This window comes from Eutrigla gurnardus (genome assembly GCF_963514095.1).
Source record: "Eutrigla gurnardus genome assembly, chromosome: 22".
In the NCBI taxonomy this organism is placed as follows: Eukaryota; Metazoa; Chordata; class Actinopteri; order Perciformes; family Triglidae; genus Eutrigla; species Eutrigla gurnardus.
This window is the reverse complement of record NC_139933.1, coordinates 1,777,576-1,799,945: the sequence shown is the minus strand read 5'-3', so window position 1 is coordinate 1,799,945 and position 22,370 is coordinate 1,777,576. Positions and strand designations below refer to the sequence as shown.

The following is a 22,370-nucleotide window of genomic DNA, read 5'->3' as shown; positions in this document are numbered from 1 at the left end:
TCGGTAAACATTGATCTTTCATTCCTTCAGGAGTGAACGACTTTTTAAATGGAAATTCAAATCACGATTTCTAGTCTACGTGTTTCATTGATTGTGTCGAGGCCTCTTAGAGCTCTAAGAACAGAAAATCAACACTTTGATCTGATGTTTGTCTTGCAAGTAAATAAAAAAATAAAAAAAAGAGGCAACACGTGCCATCCACATTCAAATACCACACATCTGACGGAGCAAACAGACGGGACTTTTCTTTGTCTTCTGTGATGGCTGAAGAACTTCAAGGAAAGAGGCCTTTGAAACAAGAAAGCACTTGAAAGGGGAGGACAGGAGGGAAAGAAAAGCCTAAAAATCAATCAAGCATGTTCAGATTGAAAAGACAGACCGACCACCAATCATCTTAAAAGGCAGAATCATTCTCCACATTTCCCCAACGTAGAAAAGATCTCTGGATTGAGAGATAGACGGCGGGAATAGTGGGAATTCATGCAAGTGTGCAAAATTAATTGCACTTTCAAGTGTTGCTGTGGAAAAGAGGTATTCAAGGACGTGGGAAGTGTGTGAGCGATGCTAAAAGAGATGGAGGACGTCTGAAAAAGCCTCCTTACGTCTGGAGAACACCTGAGTCTAAGGGACAGATCTGTCAATCACCGCTGGTACAACCTGGAATAACGTCATTCAGGTAAAATCCTGTTGAGCCTCGATGGAAAACAACTGACAGTTTTATTTTAGTTTTCATTCTTTATTATTTATATTTTTTATTTTTAATTATTATAATTCGTTTTTTTAATGTAAGTACTCTGAGATTCATTGAATCAAAAGTGCACTATAAATAAAATATATTATTATTATTGGTGCTCTACAATAATCCAAATCCTAAAGAGCCATACTTAATAATTTGAACATTTTGCGATGCAATAAGTTGGTTTAAGTGTGTGTCATTTAATGTATATTTGGATGACTAAACACGAGTCCTTTGTCTGTGTTTCCGCATCTCTTCTCACATCCAGCTAATCATCACAAACTCATGCAACGCTTCCAATCGCTGCACACTTCCTGTCTCCTAAGTGGCCGTTGTCATGGCGCCCCCATTTGTTAAACACTGTGTGGATTGATGAAAGCAGATTCAGTTCTATTTGCATAAAGTGTTCATTTTTATTTGTATAATCATATCATTGTGTCATCTGCATATGGACGCAAATAAGCTTTGATTGTTCCATCAGAGATACTCATGAGAAAGTTCCTTCAGAATATGGCGTCCCCGCCTTAGATGCATGACATTAGATGTGTTTTTGTGATTTATGAAGCTGCATAATAGTCTGAGCTACACAGGAACGTGGAAATGGGACTCCCTACGTTCAAATATCTGCATACAGCAGATGTCTGCGCCCTGAAATTCAACGTGACGTCCTCCCCTGGGTCGTTTGCTAATTAGGATCCAGGATACAAAATGTACATCATGTAAGCCCCCCCCCCCCCTACATGACATAAACAAATGAGGAAACAACAGCATGTGTATCAAACAGCATGTACAATGGAGGTTCGACAATAATACAATAAAATAGCATGACGCCGAGCGTTGGTGTCGACTGTCTTTCCCAATTCAATCAGTTTATATATATATATATATATATATATATATGTATATATATATATATGTGTGTGTAGTTTTTTCTGTTTAATGTGCCGGCCGACTCAGTTCGTAAGCCCTCGGGCGAGTTTGTGACTGATCTGTGGAGCTCGTCTAAAATAAATATCCATCCTGTTCATGTGTGGAATGGTTGGAAGCACGGAGGGCAGCTGGGATTTGTGGCCGATGCATGTTTGGCAACAGTTAAAAGACGGGATTATCAAAATAAATATTTTGAACCAGTATTTGAGTTGTAGCTTATGTATTTGCTCAGAATTATTGCTTCTTGTTCAATATTTGTCTGTGTGCAAGACACTCTCATTTTAAAGACGTTTTCAAGGATGTCTTTCACCCTTTTTGTCTTTATTTTCAGTCGAGCACCTCAAGCTCAATTCTGAAAATAACATCCAGAAAAAAAAACTTCTCAGTTTCTTCTTCAGATCCAACTTTCAGCATATCTACCTGACGGCAGCCCTTACATCAGCATTTAGAAGAGATGTAAAGCACAAAATGTAATTTTCATCATCATCATCTTCACAAAACCCTGACGATGATGATGATGTCAGCCCACTGTGACAGGAATGGTGATGAAGAGGAGGGGAGAGTCAGAGACAATGACTCACCCCATAAAAGGAATTAACCAAAAATAATCTTCCAGCTATTTTTTTATTAATTAACGACGTTCAGGTTGCAATCTAGCTGTCACGTACGTGTCTGCATGAATTAACCTTTTCACAATAGATAGTTCTGCATGTCAGCAGGGCGACCAAATGCAGAGGTGTAATTACAACACTGACGAAGGCCGCATTCCATTTAGTTGTGCGAGTGTAAGAGTCCTGCTGTTGTGCATGCTGGCTTACTGAAGACATTATTTGAACGGAGCCATCCTTCATGCTGTTACTTCTACTTGTACTTCCTCTGCTGAGACATGAAAATATTATTTTGCGTAATATACATATATATTTATATTTATATATTTGCTTTCAATGTTTTTTCCCCAATGCTTTTAATGTTTTATCTGTTGTTGAAAGGTGCCTTGCCTTTTATCGATGTCCTCCATATAGAAGTCATGATGGGGCCCGATGGGAAAATATAGGATTATTCATGTTTCAAATGCAGCTTTAAATCCATCACATTATGGTGAACTGTCCAGGAAGGGATCCTATAATAACTAATATCATAAGAGAGGAGGAGTGTGTGATTCTGCAGCTCCTCATTAAAAGCGAGGCGTAGCAACAACTCCTCAGGTCATATTTCAATAAAATATGTCATCTTTCATCTCCCTGTCAATATTCAATAAATTATTGTCACATAATTATCATAATAGGTTATTTCTTCATGAGGTGTCTGACCATCAGATAACATGTAAAGCCAGTAGAGTGCAGCATCGCCTGCTGTCACTCACCATCATTTTGGATTTCCTCGAGGGTTTGACGACGCAGGATGACATCACCAAACGTGACGGCTACAGTTTTTACTTCTCTTGCTTGGTTTGTTTGAGCATTAATGTTTCCCTGGTTATGATATGATGATGACACACAGACACTGTTGAATTGAATGTCATTGTATCTGAAATGTTTGCAGCCAGCGAGGCGAACACAAACAAACGTCTTTTTTTTCCCGTTTACTTGATTTCTTTTTTTCTGTATTTTCTTCCAGAATGTTCCACCACTTTGCACCCGATTCGTCACATAGACGCGGCCTGCTGGTAATTGCTCATCATGCTATTACCTTCCATTGACTTGCTGGGAGAGGAGATGTTTTCACCAGCGACACACAAACAGTCTTCCTCTCTTCTCCGGCTCAGAAAACGTTCATCTAGGTCAACAAAAGCCTCCCGCTTCTTTAAAAACAGTCCCAGTGAGTGTGATAACAGTGTGCCTTAGTGTATGTAGTATAAAGAAAAAAGATTTTCTTAAGAACCATCCAGAATTAAACACCCAGTGAGATGAGGAAGAAAGGAAACATGAGGAGAAGCCATCAGAGAAGCTCCAGGTGAGATCTTTTAAATTCACACCAAACGTGATCATTTTTTTTTTGAGTCGATGTGGGTAAATGAAGGGCGGCTTGCCTGAGAGGGGTCCAGCTCTACCTATCCTGATGGTCATCTCCTCGGAGTCCGGGGGCTGGAACCAGGACCCGTCTGCTTTCTCTTTGGCCAGCTTGGACTCAGGGGGCAGGGCCAAGGTCACGTGGGGGTCGGCACCGACGCCCTGCAGGATCCCACACAGACGGAAAGGGTTAAACATCTATTATATGAACAGGAGAGCACAGGGATGTAAAACAATACTCCATTACAAGTCAACACATGTGCAAAAGTTATTAATATGGGTAGATGCACCACTTAAACAGGACCTATTATGCTTTTATGTCAATACAAACCATCTTTTTATTTAACAATAACAAACTAGTTTTAATGCCTAAACCGAACCAATCATTTCCCAACATTAACAATGAAGCTGTTGTGAAATGGATTTATGGATTTAAAATCCACCCTGACAACATCAACATCTGTCTTTTTTTGGAAAGCAAACAATAGTATCTAACGGATTGAGAAGAATGATGTTGGTCGTTCTGACAGATTTGGAGGGTTTTTTTCCAACGAGAAACATTTATTTATTTATTTATTTTTATGTACAACAAGGTGTTTTAAAAGTTTCTTTAAAAACAAAAATAATTTAAAGTGCACCACACTATAACCACAATATTTCATTCAGTTTCATTGAAAATAAAATAAAATCCCCTCAGCATGAATTCATGTCAGACACACGAGACTGAAGAGTGAATCAGCGTCACAGGAAACATTAGATGAAAACATTCCCATTAGATGAGTAATAACGTCCAGTGAGGGCTGAAAATCAGTTTACCCATATATTTCCTCCAGTTCAGTCACAGAGAGAATACTGCTTTATGCTGCTTTGTACCGGTTATTCATTTCCCACTCATTCAATGAGCCTAACATGTAAATGATACAAGGTGAACATTGAAAATAGATATTTTCCATCTTTTATTATTTGAACAGTCAATAGTTGGGAGAAAATTGTGGTTGTGAAAATAACATCCATCCATTTTCTACCGCTTATCCTGTATTCAGGGTCGCGGGGGGGCTGGAGCCGATCCCAGCTGTCATTGGGTGAAGGCAGGGTACACCTGAACAGGTAACCAGTCTATCACAGGGCCAACATGTAGAGACAGACAGGTAACCAGTCTATCACAGGGAGACATGTAGAGACAGACAACCATTCATACTCACATTCACACCAATTAACCTATCCCCATCCTGCATGTCTTTGGACTGTGGGAGGAAGCCGGAGAACCCGGAGAGAACCCACGCTTACACGGGGAGAACATGCAAACTCCACACAGAAGGAACCCGGGCCGACCCGGGAATCGACCCCAGGACCCTCTTGCTGTGAGGCGAGAGTGCTACCCACTACACCACCGTGCAGCCGGAATTAATTCATTAGACATTTAAAAAAAAAAAGAAAATGAACAATGCTGGAGAAAGAAAATACTATTATTATGGGATCATTTTGTCTGGGTATCATTTATGACATGACATATTTTTCAATAATACATGAATAAATATGTCCACAAAAATAAATCCTGAAAAGAATGAGTTAATGCTACAATAAATAAATATAAATACACAAATGAGTGGATTTTTGTATTTATTTCAGAATAAAATGTCTTAAAATATAATTAAAAAGAATATGTATTAATTCAACTAAATTGACACATTTATAAATGTATTATTGCATCATGTGTTTACTTTATAAGCATTATGCATTTAGTCATTTAGGTTGATATATTTGAATAAAATGACATTCCACATGAATTAGTTTCGATCAGTATTCATCATTCTTGCTGTTATTATCGTGGTTACTCTCCAACGGGCTGCGTGAGGAAGCCTGAGAAAAGAAACAGGAGGTTTGCTGAGGCGTAAACTAATGAGTTCGGTGGTGCATGAATATTACAGATGATCGTCATTCGTCATTTCTGGGCTGAAAACCCAGCAAACACTCATTTAATACATTTCCTCTGTATTGTTTTAAATATTTTAAATATTCACTTATATATTTCACAGGCTGCTGCTAGAGGGGAAGGGACTCCATCATTTTAGTGCTTAAATTAATGATTAATTATGTTCTATCGCTGTTTTCATGATCATGTATGTGTTATTGAGAGCAGAGGTGTGTGTGTGTGTGTGTGTGTGTGTGTGTGTGTGGTATGACCAGGACACCATGGACTATCTGGAGGGGACTTTATTAACCCGCGGTGACCTTTGGTGATGACCCCTGATGCGGTTTCATCAGCAGAGTTCACCATTAAACCACTTCCTGCAGCGCTGATCACTGAAAGTCACCTCTCTCTCTCTCTCTCTCTCTCTCTCTCTCTCTCTCCTTCTCTCTCTCCTTCTCTCCCTCTCTCTCCCCCCCTCTCTCTCTCCCTCTCTCTCCTTCTCTCCCTCTCCCCTTCTCTCTCTCCCTCTCTCCTTCTCTCTCTCTCTCTCTCCCTCCCCCCCTCTCTCTCTCACTCCCCCCCTCTCTCTCTCACTCCCCCCCCCCCCTCATCAGTGTAATTGTACTTTCACTTCGGGAACCGTTTGAACGTCTTACTTCAGAACACGGCAGGCTGCCATGTCTGATGACACCATTTAACATTTCAGAAAGACATGTGTCTATTTTGGATTATTAAGAGAGGAGCCGCTCACTATTCACTTCCATGTCGAGGAGAGGAGAAGTGATGAAAGTGTGCAAGCAACACACTGAAAGGGTACAGTTAAATGATAATTTACTTTAAACTGAATGTTTCCTATTTTCAAATTCCAGGACATAATCGCTCTGGTTTCAATTTCAAAATGAAATAGACTTTGAGAGACTTGACACAAGCTCGGGATCGATGATGCACCAGGAAACCAACAAGCCAGAGGAATATAAATAAACGAGTATAAGTGCTGATGCCGGCAGCACAGATCTGCAGCAGCTGTAAAGCTGGACTCTGCTGCAGCCGTCTGAAGTTTGATTCATTCTATGTGAAAGCTGCAGACGTCTCCCAGGACTTGTCACTGCGGTTTGACGAGAAAGGCAAAAAAAAAAGAGAAGTCAATGTGGCAACTGCCATCAGAAACACACCGGCACCGTCGCACATGTCCACACACACTCACACACTCACACAGTCACACACTCAGACTTGTGACCGGGTTCAACCTGTTTGATCAGATCTGTTTGAGACCAACGTTGTCACACGGAGCTCCGCCTCGCCTTCCCAAGTCAAAGAGACGTCAGCCACGAAAAGAAGAAGAAGAAACTTTCAGAGTCCCATTCCTGAGTCAGCATAGGTTTGATAGTCTGCTATACTTTCTTCAAAGCCTCCAATAAACATATTGGAGGTAACGACAGTGGTTCATCCATGACTGTAAACATCATATAATACAAATGTTGACTCATCTCATAGATGATATGTGGCACTATCCATCATATTCCTCCAGTATTGAAGCAAAGAAAAATTAAACTTTCTGATATCAGACCAGAATTAGAGATTGGGTTTGAAAAAAAAAAAAAACTTTTCAGCATATATTGATGGAGCAGAAACAGCAAAAGAATGGAGGTAGGATCGACCAATCAGTTATTTATTTTTTACTAAACTTCAAGTTCCTTAAACTCAATGTAGCTTTGTTTTGTTTTGTTTTGATCGGTTTCAAAATGTTTAAAAATGCCACCATTTGGTCTTTGGTCTGTTTCCGTGGGAACGTAATTAAGAGTACACTTTAGTTGCAATTTTGTTTCAGCATTTCCATTACCGTCGGTGAGAATCTGTATTTGCCAGACTTTCAAAGCTCAAAGTATTGAGATTATGAGGAATTTGGAAACTCGGATATAGGAATTGTATTAGCTGTGATTAGCTTTGATTTGATGTTTTCCCACCTCAACCTTCCATTTGGACTTTGGACAGTAATTACATCAGTGCGTTGTTGCCCTTTTAAAAACAGACTTTTGTCCTGAATCTGAATGGTAGCGTCTAAAAGAGAGCACCTCTAATCCAATTTCCACCTTTCAGCTGAAAGAGGTCACCAGGACTGTTATTAGAGCACCCCCCCGACTCTGTAATCAACACAGACATTCACAAAGCTAGAAAAACAAATGCATCACACTCCTATTAAAACAGCCCCCCGTCATTTGCCTTTTTTAACAAACTCATTTGCATCTAAATAAACGTCTCATCCAGCAAATAATTAGCCACACAGTCATCGCCCTCGCTGATGGACGTTTTAGCCGATGCTGTTGGCTGTAGAGGCACGACGGTCCAACGGCCGTTTCTACTCCGACGGAGCAGCTGACATTTAGAAATAATCAAGAGGGGAACACAATGAGACAGCAGGCCAGCATCCCATTTCCACCTTGGGTAGCACTTAGCACATTAACACGCCACTACATTATTCATGTTGGACGGCACTGGGGGTCAGCTATGTTTCACCCCTGAAGCGATGGCACGGCGACAGCGGAGGCGGTTCAGTAAAGCTTCAAATTGAGAAGTGAGCTCTCTACTATCATCAGGACAAAGACGGAGAGGTTAGCGGCGAGGCGAGGAGGATAAACGGCTCGGTGCTGGAATGACTCGGGGCATCAATCTCGATAGATCAGAGGGATGCTGAGAAAGTGGCCATTCCTCACAAGAAGGCAGTCAGATCTTCTGCATCTATTGAGTGGTGTTCAAATCCCCACATGCAATCAGACTTCCCAACTTCTATCTGGCTGTTCCATCCGATCGACTTCACCCTTGGCAGGTGAATTGCTCAGGAACCCAAGGCGGCACAGAATCAAGGTGTTGCAAGAGCGGTTCTTGTAAGCATCAATACCGAAGTTCACAACAGGAATGTTTTAAACGTCACGGATAAAGAAGGTAAAAGTGCTTCCTCAACTCGGAGCTCTACAAGTAGATTACAGTTACTGTTATCTCCATGTATGTACACTATAGTGTATGTTCGTATCTGCAGAGATCACGTTGCCGTGTCCCCTTTTGTAGATTCTAACTCTCTGAACAATGCACATACAGCATAATGGCCAATAAGTCATATTTCCATCCATGACATTTGAATACAGAAAGGGCTATTGTGTGACGAATTACCATCACAGGAAAGCTTAATCAACGAGATTATTGTCTCTCCACGCACGGGACGCATGGTATGATAATATGTTCATATTAAACATGATCATAAAGGACGACAGCGGACTATTCTACAATTAATGTGATGACCTTAAAGGATCAGCGAGTTCTCCGAGGAAGTCGACACGTCGTTACTTATCAACACATCAACACCCCTCTGAGCGACGGCGGCGGCGCCGGCGGTCCGTGTGGACGCCACGTGTTTGTGCATGTGGGCCGACATCCTGCCTTGCTCCCGGTCTGGCACTCAGCTCTTAATTAATGACTTATTAGACTGCTGGTAAAGGACCGTTTGACTTTAACACCCAACACACACACACTCACACACTCTCACTCACACACACATCGGCGTGTGTGTAATAAGGTGTGGATCCTGTTGACATCTGAGGCGGGATGGCTTTAATAATGATGATGATGATGATGATGTCAAACTGACATCCTGTAAAGCAAACGTCCCCAGAGACAAATATTTCACAGAATTAATCCCGAGCCCATCCCGAGGCCAGTTCCAGTCAGGATGCTTCCTTTTGCTCCCCATTAAAAAAAAAATGGATTAATGAATTAATGCAAGAACATATTCATCGTCAAGTCTGTTCGCTCCAAGATCCGATCTGGCTCTCACTGGGAGTCGTTGGGTTTCAGGAAATCAGCAGCTATTCTTCAACAAAACAAGTCCACTCGTAAAAGGAAATGTAGTTAATGCACCGTTTGACAGCTGCTTCTTTCACCACAGAATATACCTGAATCATATCTTTGCAGAGATCAGATCTGGTGCATCCAATAACAAAAGTCACAATGAAAAGTCAAGTGTAACCACGGCCAAAGGTATCTAAAGGAATAGATGAGCATTCAAGGACAACTGACCATGGCTCCCACTTCATATTTAGAAGAGAGACATCGGAGAGGTATCACTCAAATCAACTAACTCTCAGCAAGGACACAAATGAGTATTATCCTAAACAAAGCTATCTCAATTCAACTTTAGACTGCATGTATATGGCTATATGAATCCAACACGACCTTCTCATTATTCAGACAGGTTTTATGATGGGGGTAAATATAGAGATGAAAAGGCCGAGATTGAAGATGGAGACATTCTCTGTAAAAGTGCTCCGTGCCCTTTGATCCTCCACTTAAAAGCATTCTGCTTCTTAACGTTACAATGAGAGGAATCTGAAGAAAAAGCTTGAGAGAAAACATGAAACGGTACAATCAGATGGAAACGCAGTCCTTTTTAACAAACACACACAAGTTAAATGGACCAACACACATTTTTGTTTTTTTCCATTTTGCCGATGAGCTCACGATGTAGTCAACACAGCATTATGTATTTCATAAAATCCACTGGCATGGTATTCGTTCTGAACAACTAAAAATCCTGTCCTGCTGCAGCGAAACCGAAGCCCTTTATTAGCTTTTATATTAAAACCAACGACATCCAATCCAATGTAAATTCAATAAATGAATTCAGTATGTGTAGATGTTGAGGCAAGTTGCCTTAAACAACATTCTTTAAACAGGGAGACGGTAGGATGGAGTTCTGTTTAATACGCAGCTCAATTATACACCGTTTTCAGATGTTTTATTCCTATTTAAATCAGTAATCAGGTGCAATCATTACATTACGTGTCCTAGGTGAAATTAATCAATCTGTTCGGCGCTTTAAAAGACAAGACATTTGCAAAGTATTCCAACTTCATGGGCGACTGTGTATTTATAGTTTTACTCACTTCATCCAGTTTCTCATTTCACGCTACGACTTCGACGACTCGTTAGATTACGGAGTGGAAGATAGTAGAAACTAAAGCAATAGAAGGGATGAAGATATTCTCCAAAAAAGGTTAGTTTTACTCTGATGCAGGTTTTCAGATCGTTCAGCCTTTTCATGTGTTTTTTAGTCTCACAGCGACGCGCAGCTCGTTTCTATTCTTGCACCAGCCTATTAGGCAATCCTGATGCATGTCTGCTGCGTTTACGTCCTTTTGATTCTGCAGAGCCGAGCAGAAAAACATCCTTGAGCACGCTCACGATCCTTCACACCCTCCTCCTCATGTCAGGCTTCTCATCTCGTTGAGGGGATTCAGCGTGGAGCACCCAATGCCTACAAACGTCTTTTATTCAGCCGCCACCCCGCTTCCTTCCTACTTGGGTTGAAGTTTTCTGCTCTCTTATTCAAACTGACACATCGCAGCTAGAGCACGAGATAGAGTTAGTTATGCATTCAACAAAAGAACAACTCATCTGGTCAAATGGCTGATAGAGTCAGAACAGCAATAATAAAGAGTTCTGACTCTACATTTAATGTAAATACATTTATGCAGCTTGTTGATTATAATGGAAATAAACTTTAAATGATCTGATCCGAGATGTTTCCTTGTTAACCACACGCCGGGTGAAGCGGATGTTTACGTTGCCGGGGGAACAGGGCGAAGACGTGACAGATCTGGAGTCTGCCAGATTTCCCTTTCTTTCCAAAGTTGATCCCATTCTGTCAGAACATCCTCTCTTTATTTCCTCTCCTGTCTTCGTTAATATCCAACCCCTCTGCTTCTGTGCTTTATATTACAAGGAATATTTTAACAGAAGAATTTGACCTAAAAAGAAATGTTGAATTTGGTTTATAAGCGTAGAAAATCCTGATAATGATGTCGGTGATGGAACGCATGCTGCAAAGAGACGTTTACACCGACAGAAGCCTTCGGAGCAGCAAGATCTTTGTCTTGTCTTTTTGTTTTACGTCAGTGCATCGCCGTGTAAGATCCTGTCTGAAGTGCCGGGTAAAGTTGGAAATGCCTGATACGTCCTACAAGGCAGTAAACACAACAGCACTTCAGATCCGTCAGCTCCGTCAGTCAGATCACTCGTTAGAATTTCCGGCATAATGGAGAGGCTAAAGCCTCGGAGTGTCATCATGTTGAAGTTTGCCCTTTCCTTCTTCCTCATCTGCCAAGAGGAATCCATCTTGGCCAGAGAGTCTGACTCTCTGCCCTTCAAGCTGATTTCTATTTATATGATAAACAGGTCCTTACACGGATCAATGGAGACATATGACACGTCTTCTCAGGAATTTCTGCAGTGGATGAAGTGTGTTTGGAGTGAAAAGGCAAAAACAAGTGGTATTCAATAATGACCTCACCATTAAACAGGCATGTTTGCATGCATTTGAAATGGACGGAAATATGGAATCTATACAGAGGAGGAGAGGAGCAGCAGAGAAAAAAACGATTAAAAGGTAAGAATATGAAGTGTTGTAGAAGACTATCAATAAAGAACCAAACAGTAAAGGAGCATCCATGAGAGTTGTATTGATTTAAAAAAAGAAAAGCTGCTGCTTGACGTCAAAAGACGTCAATTAGTGAAACATTGGGTGGCTTTTATTTTGAAGAAGCCAAAAGAAATGTAATGTATTTGGCTTGGAACGAACCATCAAAAATATATCTATTAAATATTTTTGGTGATGAAATAAGAAAGCAGATATTGAATGAAGGCAGCAGCTCAATAACTTTGACTGCAGAGGAATTTAGGTCGCGGTCACAACCGTAGAAAAGTGCATTAGTATGACTATATGCAGTCTTCCTTCACAGTAAACCACCTGTGAGAATGTTTGTTTAAATCCTCACTGAGCTTCTTTTGGCGACTCGCGGCCACGTCGTCTGATCAAAGATAAGTTCCAGACAAGAGCATTCCCCGAGCGGAGCGGCCTGGAGGACAGCTTTAGATCCAACAACGAACCATCAAAGCGGCGCCGAGAGCCAACCGGAGCATCTGCATGTGGGCTGAAAGGTACCCGTCATGGCCAGAGAAACACCATCTACCAGGGGGACCTGGAGTCTCAAAAGCATGCAGAGTGGCTCAGAGAACTGTTGAGTCACAGCAGCACCGCCTGCTACTTCCAGATGTAAAAAAACATGCAAAACTCTGACATCTAAAAGCTAAGTAGCTGCTCGCTGCGGGCGAGAAACACAATCCTGTCCAGACGTCGCTACGCCTTAATCTCCCGCCTCGTCTGGAGGTAGACGGGGTTTGGAAAATAACTGTCAACCAGACACCTCGGAAAAATAATGAAGCACTTAACGGTGCTCAGGCAAGAGGGCTGTCAAACGGTTGACTAGTGTCGGCAGGAGAGCAGAGAAAAAATTAAATAAACTCAAATTGTCCCTTTTTCCATAAAGACAGTCAACACTAAGAGTTTGTGTCGATATTAGTTGCAATATTTAGTTGATGGCCATGAAATAGATTTAATCGGTACAATAAAATGTTAAGATATGATAAAATGTTAGATAAGGGATGGATGATGGAATAAAGCCACATATTCTCCATATTTCAATTTAAATGTTCAGTAAATGTGACTCCTAGGTTCGTCTTCTATCCATGAATAAATCAACATTTCTGCAAAGATGTACTTTAATTATTTCCACTCCTTCACTTCACATAACGGAACATTAGAACTGAAAAAAAAAAAAAAGTTAGGTGCAAGGAAATTACAATTAGAGCAGTGGGTGGTGTGATGAAATATTATAGGGCTGTGTTATCCAGCAGGGTGTCTGCTGTGGGTGTGTTAAAAAGAAATGAAGAAATTAATTCACATATAGAGCTCTTTAGAAACGATGCACCGCAGGGGGATTGTTTTTGATTGGTGCTGTTTTCTTATATATTTGATTTATTAACTCCCAACCTATGTGTTACTAATATGAGGTGATTAGATGCGTTGTTATTATTATCTCAGTCATCTGCGAGCAGGTTATAGGAGTTTCTTTTTGCTCATAAAAAGTTTTTAATTTAAACATATTAATACACTTTAAAGGATTTTGTATCAAACTAAGGAAAATATGACGGCATATTAGGGCCAAAAAAAGAAAGAAACAGAGCCGAGAGAGGGAGGCTATATTCACAGAGAAAGTGGTAAATTTGCGAGTTTATTCCGATGCTGTGGTTTTATTCATATGAGGCCAAATTGGGGCGGTTGGGCTAAGATGCTAGCGGTAGCTGTCACTTGTTGTCATAGCAACGGCAAACATCCGGTGTTGGCAGAACCAAGCAACTTCTTTATATCGGCTTTGGATCTTAACGAGGCGTTGTCACATGTTGTGATGTATTAATTAGAAAAATTTATGGGAAGTTGCTTAGCATTAATGGCGGTTGTTAGCATCGTAATAAACACTTTTTTTTCTCTGAATATTGCCCCCCTCTCAAGTAATACAATTATGTATTTGACGATGAAAGAGGTGGACACAGTGTTTCCTCCATCAAGGGTCCAAGCTGCTATCGAGAAACTTCAGAAATTAACTTCAACTTCCTCTGCAGAAATGTTTTCAGTGGTTATTTTTATTAACAGTACAGAAGTGTGTGTGTGTGTGTGTGTGTGTGTGAAGCAATTACTACATGGCACCACAGTTTTACACACCTCTGGAGTATTCAAGCAATTTGCAGTACAAAGCACTTAATAGCTGTGGCCATTTTTTTGTTTTTTTTATTAGCCACAAGAAGAATATGGATTTTAAATGACGTTTCCATGGCAACATTGTCCCTTCAGAGACGTGAGCGAGAATACGGTGATTGTAATAAGGGTTATTACACACAAACACACACACACACACACACACACACACACAAACACACCAAAGAAGCTTACCTAATTTTCATATCTCAGTTTCAAGCGTTTGCAGCATAACTTTTCGGTTTCCCTCCACTTGTTACAGAATAGGTATCCGCTCTCTCTTTATCTCTCATTCGCACACACTCACACACACAAACACACACACACACACACACACACACACACACACACACACACACACACACACACACACACACACACACACACACACACACACACACACACACACACACAAACACACACACACACACTACAGTCCATCCACAGTGATCCACTTGGGGCCACTGAGTTTGGGAGTTGACATTTCAAAGGGGAATGATTATTCAGAGATAAGCCGGACGACAGCCAGCACAGAGGGGAAAACACACAGACACACACACAGATACACACACCAGACACACACACGGCGCTAGCGTGCCCCGTGTCATGAGATATTCAGCATGGAGAATGAGCTCCGTGTCCATGTGGTGAATAAATGAGGTGGAGAACCGCTGTTGGCTGCATGAATCATGGAGCTCCGCCGGACCTTTGTCACCTGCAAAGCCTGTCAGCCTCTAACCGCTGGGAAAACACTTCTACTTCAGTACACACACACACACACACACACACACACACACACACACACACACACACACACACACACACACACACACACACACACACACACACACACACACACACACACACACACACACACACACACCTACTGCAGACATCACCCACTGGGAGCAAATCATCTACATCCTGTACAACAAGTGAAGGTTACTTTGTGTTGCACGGCTGCAGAACGCTCTCAACAGCCGACTCGTCTGCTCAATCGCATGCAATCGCACTGAAGTAATATGAAATAAACCTGTTCAGTGTTCCTGTTGATGGGCAGTCGCACAGCTACACACAGCTACACACAGATACACACTATGGAGTCATGACCATGTTGCCCGATAACAACCTGTTCCTCAGGATGCATTTAGAAAAACATATTCTGACATTCTAAAACGGGAATTTGGGGAATTCTAATATATATAAAAAAAGCACTCACAATACTTGTGTCTGTCCATTATCGGGATAATCCTAAATATCGTCATGTGACAATGACCCATCTTAGCTTGAAACAGCTATTTATCTTACTATTTACTGTTTATCATAGTAGCTAATGGAGAAAAATTGAGCTTGTTTTAAAAATCTCTAAAAAATAAAAGCATGGAGATCATCAGGAATCAGGAATACCCTCATCCCATTTCATCCAGACCACATTTACACGGATAAATGCAAAACAGTAGCACCACAGACTTCTACAAGTCACTTTCTTCCTTCGTTCACATGTTTACAGAATACACACCGCCGGTATGAAGGCCGTCATTACCGGCGTGATTTCTCATTCATCCCTAACCGGCGAGCTCTTGCAGCGAGAAGCCAATCAGTCCGGTATAATGACGTGTCGCTGCGGCACATCTGCACAAGAATAATCATTATGTCCACACACAAACACAAAGAAAGACTCCGTTTGACACCAAACAAATATAATATTAAAGCTGTGAAATTCTCATGGTCATATATCAAACATTATAAATGACTTCATTAAGTTCCTCCTGTTGTTTCTTTACACCAGCACGCCATCCTTCAATAGAGCATTTTTTCCTCATGATGTATTATCACATTGTTAAGCAATTATTCTTTTTAATGGGAGCAATGTTTCCTAATTATTTAAGGCTAAGCTATGTATTACATTGATCGTTTTTATTGCCTACGTGAGCCGCTTGGGAGGTATTATAATCACATTTAAAAATATTAATGCAATATATCAGATGATAGAGTTGCAACAGAAATGGAAAACAGATCTTTATGAGTAATTAGATACGATGACGTGTTCTCCTCGCTGGCATTCTTCAAGATGGCCAATGAAATTTAGGAGGGGGAACAGTAGCACATCATCTGCGTATTGGCATAATTACCTCCCATCAATCACCATCTCTTCTTTCTCTATTTTTAACACACACACACACACACACACACACACACACACACACACACACACACACACACACACACACACACACACACACACACACACACACACACACACACACACACACACACACAGCGGGAGAAATGAGCTGCTGCCTAATGACGTGAGCACACAGAGAGGTGGTCTTGATGTGAAGGCAAAGGGGCTATTACTAATGCATTGACGAGCATCATCCTCCGCCGATGCACCCTCTCACCCTGCCGGCGACAGCACCCATTTCACAAAGCTTCCTTGTGCCTCGTTGTCGGACACGTTGCCGCACGACAAGTTGTTTTTTATTGTTTTTTCTTTTGTGTAACAGGGCCGACACAGCTGGAGGTGCAATTCACCTGTCTTCTGTCATTATATCATTATGCACGCAAATTACACAATTTATGAGACAAGAATATTCTCCCCGTCTCCAAAACGAAAGGTGCAACTTGCACATAGTATATGGAAAAGTACAGAAATTTCACAAAGAGCAAACAAACTGAATCATCACTCCACTGAGCTGCAAATGACAAATACATCACGACTAGTTTTCAATTCATAAAAAACAGCCTGAAAATGAGGAAAACCTAAAATGATTGCAAGAGAGTGTATGGAGCAGAGCCGGATAGCGGTCGGACCCTAGTGGTCAGACCTGGTACTGCATTGTGATTATCTGCGTTCAAAAATGTGAACGTTGAAAGGGAATAAAGATTTAAACCATGTGTATTATGCCACTTATGTAACAGTAATATTTTGTTAACATGCTACCTCGACTGTGGAGGCAAAGAGATAAGGAGAGGTGGATGTCGGAGAAAGAGTAAACTAGAGTAGAAACATTAGAGGCGGACTAAATGATCGATGGATGCACAGTAACGGTCTAACCACAGGACGCTCCGTCTAGAAACACGCACATAATAAATGAATTAGCTTAACATGACAGGCAGGTAATCAATACGTGACCGTCTAGGTGTTATCTCAATCAGGCAGTTTGTTGTCAGTCCTCTCGATCTACAGGCAGCAGCCGGATCTGAAACCCCCCCCAACTCCAGCAGCATGGCATTAAATCCAAAACAGCCAATTTAATCTTCTTGCACAGGTTTAACCTTCAACCCTTGTGTAGAGTGAATTTACGTGGAAAGAAATAGACCTTTTCAAACTTGACAACATAAACATTGGAATCTGGCCCCTTTTGTATTTTCCTCTTGCAATGTTTGATAAAGCAGCGGTGGAAAGAAGTCATCATTCTCATCTAAATCCTGAAGATTTTGTTACAGAGGGGTTTGTTCATCACCCAATTTATGGAAAATGTTCATTCTGGGGACAATGGATTGTTTTTTATGGCTGTATTTTCTGATTAAGAGTGATTGAAAGAGTCATAACCCCCTAATTTGCATATTTGAACATACGATTTCAGAGCACTTGAACGTACTCAGTGTAAGTAATGAACGAGGGGAAGTGTCATGGTGACATTTATGATTTTGGTATGAAAATGTCAGAATAATATGTGAAGTCATCACAAGATTTTCGAAGCCACCGGCTTGAAACATCATATCACAAAAAAATCCTGTCAAGTAACGGCTCCTTGGTTGAAAGGACTGAAAAACGGACAGCTTTCTACATTCTGACCCGCGGAGCAAACAGACGGCCCTCAGAACCGCCATGACGCACAACACCGCATTCTTTCTATGGAGAAGTGAAAACAACAAATAGCCAAAGCAAATGTTCCCCCAGATGGACACGTAGCCGTGATGATACTCCTTCAGAATCCCCCCTTCGGTGTTTCCTGATGTCATCAAAATGCTTCTGTGGAACATTCAGTGTCTAAACTCTCTAAACACTGAGCAGATAGCGTATCAGTGTTTCAGCAGCATCCTTCATTAAACACACAGAGGAGCTCCACCGCCCGGACAGACGCCGCAGATAAAGGGAGACATCGCTCGTTGGCGGGCCGACAAATCTCCATAAGGGCGGGCGGATAACGAACCAACTAGCCGGAGCGGAGGGAGACGACTCGTTTAACCGCCGACGTGCTTCAAGCCGGAGGCCGATGACGTATCGCGGGTGCCGGAGAAAGTAATGATAGTTCAGATGCAATTACAGTGGGTTTGCTTTTTAAAAGGGCAGGTGGGAGAGTGAGTCAAAAAGCAAGAACAGGACGGGGAAAGAACAGATGAAAGCCTGGGCAGCCAATCAAAAGAGTGAATCCAGAAGGGCTGCACAATAATGCAAAAGCCGTTTTGTACGTATTCATGAAACAAATGTGCACGGACAACAAATGAGCGGAGGGAGGGTTTATAAGGTCTCCACACCGGTGCGTATGTAAAAAGCCTTGAACGGAGGGATTCATTGGAATATTAGTGTAATAATATATAACAGCTGCAGAGGTTTTCTACTGGTGCCATTCTTCTTGCTTAGAAAGTGTCCACTTTGATTCATTTGACTTATGGATTTATGCAAATGTATGCACAACTGTTCCTGAGCATAAGCATTAGCAAGCAATACGCGGATAAGGCTAATATTCTGTAAATAACAAGCCATTTTTAACACTTTAAATACAAATTTGCCTTTTCAACCGATACGTGTAAATGCCTCCGCAAGCCTCGTAAGAAGAGTGTAGACTTGATGTGTGAGCTATCAAGCCTGATGATTAGTTAATTAGCCTTCCTGTCTTTAGATGGGCCCGAAACGGAGATGAAATCAAACAAATTAACATACTTGTGATACAAGTTTAAAAGGAACGAAAATCATGCAAATGCATCCGAGCGAGTTCTCCGATGAGAAAAAAAAAAGCTGAATGTAATTGCATGTTCGCCATCCAACCGCCCAGACCTCCTCCCTCCACGGACTTTGTGTCACTTTTCCTGAGAGGATTGACTCAAATTTCCCCAAAGTGCAACCTCATGTCCTAAATACCTCCAAGAGCCAACAAACAAAAACTAGTGCACTCCATTATTAATTTGAGTCTCTTTCATTCTGTATCAAACTGAGAAACAGACCAGACCATCATAATCTGAAAAAACCTTCTTTTACATCACACAGATAAATAGAAATATAAAGTTGTTATGTAGATGTCCACGGATGCTGCAGAGATGACAAGTTTCATTTCCCAGAGAGGCCATTCGTGTTAAATATGCACACAGTCGTGATACTTTCGAGGCCGTTCGGACTTTAACAAGCTCATCAAATTGGAGTTTTTGGTTGAGATCCTGGCCGTGTCAGCGGTTTCACAGTGTAATGGCAGACAGGAGGGCTCAGTGCAGTCTGCATGGGAGGGGACGGGTATGCCAAACATCCAGTGATGGTTGATGACTCCCTTCAGGTCACCGGGTTGTCAGACAGACGGGAGTCACTTCACCACTTTAAATATTGCCTTTATAAGTTTAGCTTGACCTACTCTGACGAAGGTTTTTTTTTTTAAGTTATTTATTTTTAAAGGGTCCATTAATCTTTTATGATGGCGTATTAGGGACACTGTATTAAAAACAAAACAAAACACAAAAAACGGAGAGGGGGGCAAAATTCGGTGAAAAAAGTTGGGAGTTCGATAACATTTGCCGTTGCTATGACAACAAGTGAGAGCTACCGCTAGCATCTTAGCCCAACCACCCCGATCAATAAACACCCATAAGATGACAATTTGGCCTCATATAAATAAAACCAACAATAAACATCAGTCATTTTTATAATAATTCAGAAAGTGAGTCTATTAGTCATGTGACTCTGGGGAGCTGTCATCATGGCAATTATGTGTAAATTAAACAACATAGTCATAATCGGCCTGTTGTACTGGTATGTATTGGCCTATTATATTGACCTATCCTTGGTGTCGGGAAAATACTAATTATGAATGTTATTATTTAATCCGTGTGTTATGAAAAATGACTAACGAGGATGGAAAATAATCAAAAATACTGTTTGTTTTTTACACCAGAAAGTTTAAAGTCAAAACAAGCTTTTTAACAGTCGGTGTGTCCCAACAGTTTCACTCTGGGTAACCATGACTACCCATGCCGGTCGGTCCTTCCAGTAAGACAGCCATTCACCAGCCAGGGCAAACAGTAAAGATGTCATGTGTTTGCTGTGCTCAAGTGCCCCTGCTGTATACGGTGGACAGGAAACCCCAGAGCTGGTGATATACTGTGTATTAAAGATGCAATGCATCCACACCGCCAGCGCTGCTTCCCCCCACCCCATCACTATTTGTTGTTATGGAGATGGTTAGTCGGGTGGGATACGAAGGATAATAATGTGAGAAACTGAAATTCATCCAAGAACAGACACATCAGAGTCTCTGCAAAACAACTATCTTCACACATTATCTGAGGAGAGCAAGTAAGTGTTCCTCTATCATCACCATCCCTCTATCTATCCATCCATCCATCCATCCATCCATCTTTTACTCAACTCCCAGTGGGACCACAGAGTAGTGTTGCAGAACTTTTCCACCATTCTACTTTGCAGTAAAAGTGTCATAACTTTTCTCTCGGCAGAGTGCCACTGAATGTGAAATGCTGAAGTCGGCATATTTTTACTTGAGCTGTAAAGTCAGTAAATTGCTTTGGGTAAGGAATATTTTATTGTCACGGCCATTCACTCAGAATATATATGGAAGCAACTTATTGTTCCTCCCAACATCGTATACAACAGACCACGACATACACATAAAAAAACTTCACTAAAGGAAATATATCAAAGAGATTTATATGAAAAGGCAATTAAAGATAATAAATAGAAAACTTTACCAAAAAAAACCCAACAATTTTAAACTTTTCTCTGAGGAGCAACAAAGCAGCAACATCTCTTCCAGGACAAAAAGACATCAATAAGTGATGTATTGTGTTTCAAAACAATATGAAGCACTATGAATGAAAAAGAAAACATGGAAACATGTAGTGTTTTACATTTGCTTCCTACTACCATAGATCTCTCAGACAAGAGTATAATTTCCCTACTTGGAGAGGCCGGTCTCCACTTGGAAATCCATTTTAAGTCTGCAGAATGCTGTAGAGATGCACTGAGAACTATTATGATAAATCAAAACACCACCCTGCGATATTAACCCAGTATAAGTGGTGCATTTTGAATAGTGGAGGAACACTCAGGCCGGTGCTTTGTGCTGCTCGCTATGATTAAATTACTGTCATTCTACACTAGAAATGGGACATTTATACCTGGGGATATGTGAGTTTAGGCAAGGCAAGGCAAAGCACTGTTTAATTTACATTCGTTATTATTATCATTACATTGTACCTATCTAATAGGAAACCAATTGTCACGGCTTTCAATACCCCAGCTGATATGTTGTTGTTGTTGTTGGAGCTAGAACTCTCCTGTGTGTCTGGAGTCGATATAAAACAACATTAATTAGCTCCAAAACTCAATTTACTGAACATTAGACATATTACAATGTTAATTTAATGCCCTTTGGATCCCTTAATGGGAGCGGTATGAAAACAGAGACGTGTGGGAAGAAAGTGGTGAAAAAACGTGTTATTGGAACCATTGCATCGTCATGGTTACCTGGTGTTCATCACCAAGCTAGCTTTTCTGCCAACCTCTCTCTCTCTCTCATCCTCTCCTGTGTTCGTTACCTTATCGCTCCCATCTTTCTCTCCTCCCTCCATCTTTGCCCTTCCTCCGTCGTTCTTCTCATTCAGCTCCGGTGTTTGTTGAGGAGCCTGTAAAAGTGGCACCAGCAGCTGTCCAAACAGCGATGGCCCCCCGCTGTGTGTGGACCATCCCCCCTGTGTTCCCAGATGAGTTTGTGCTAAGCTATTATCACGACGTTTTCCACTACTGTCACCATGGCACCAAAGAATGAAAAGAAAAGGCGGAAGAGGAAGGTATAGACGGAGCTTAGGGCCTTGTTCAAGGGCAACTCATTTATCCTGCTGGTCCAGGGATCGACCCCATCCTACAGAAGCTCACTTCTCTAACCTCAAGGTCAACAGTGCCCCTTTCTCTCT

General features: G+C 41.3%; 1 protein-coding gene across 2 annotated transcripts in view; it reads right to left on the bottom strand.

Annotated features, from left to right (window-relative positions):
- The window catches only part of slc39a11 (solute carrier family 39, member 11), a 59,861-nt gene that overhangs the window by 15,810 nt on the left and 21,681 nt on the right, over nucleotides 1-22,370 (bottom strand). The window contains exon 5 of one of the 2 annotated variants that reach the window (XM_084040434.1): nucleotides 3,696-3,837. In XM_084040434.1, coding sequence (XP_083896560.1) covers nucleotides 3,696-3,837 — 142 coding nt within the window. The remainder of the gene's footprint in view (nucleotides 1-3,695; nucleotides 3,838-22,370) is intronic. The other variant, XM_084040435.1, reaches the window with a different exon arrangement.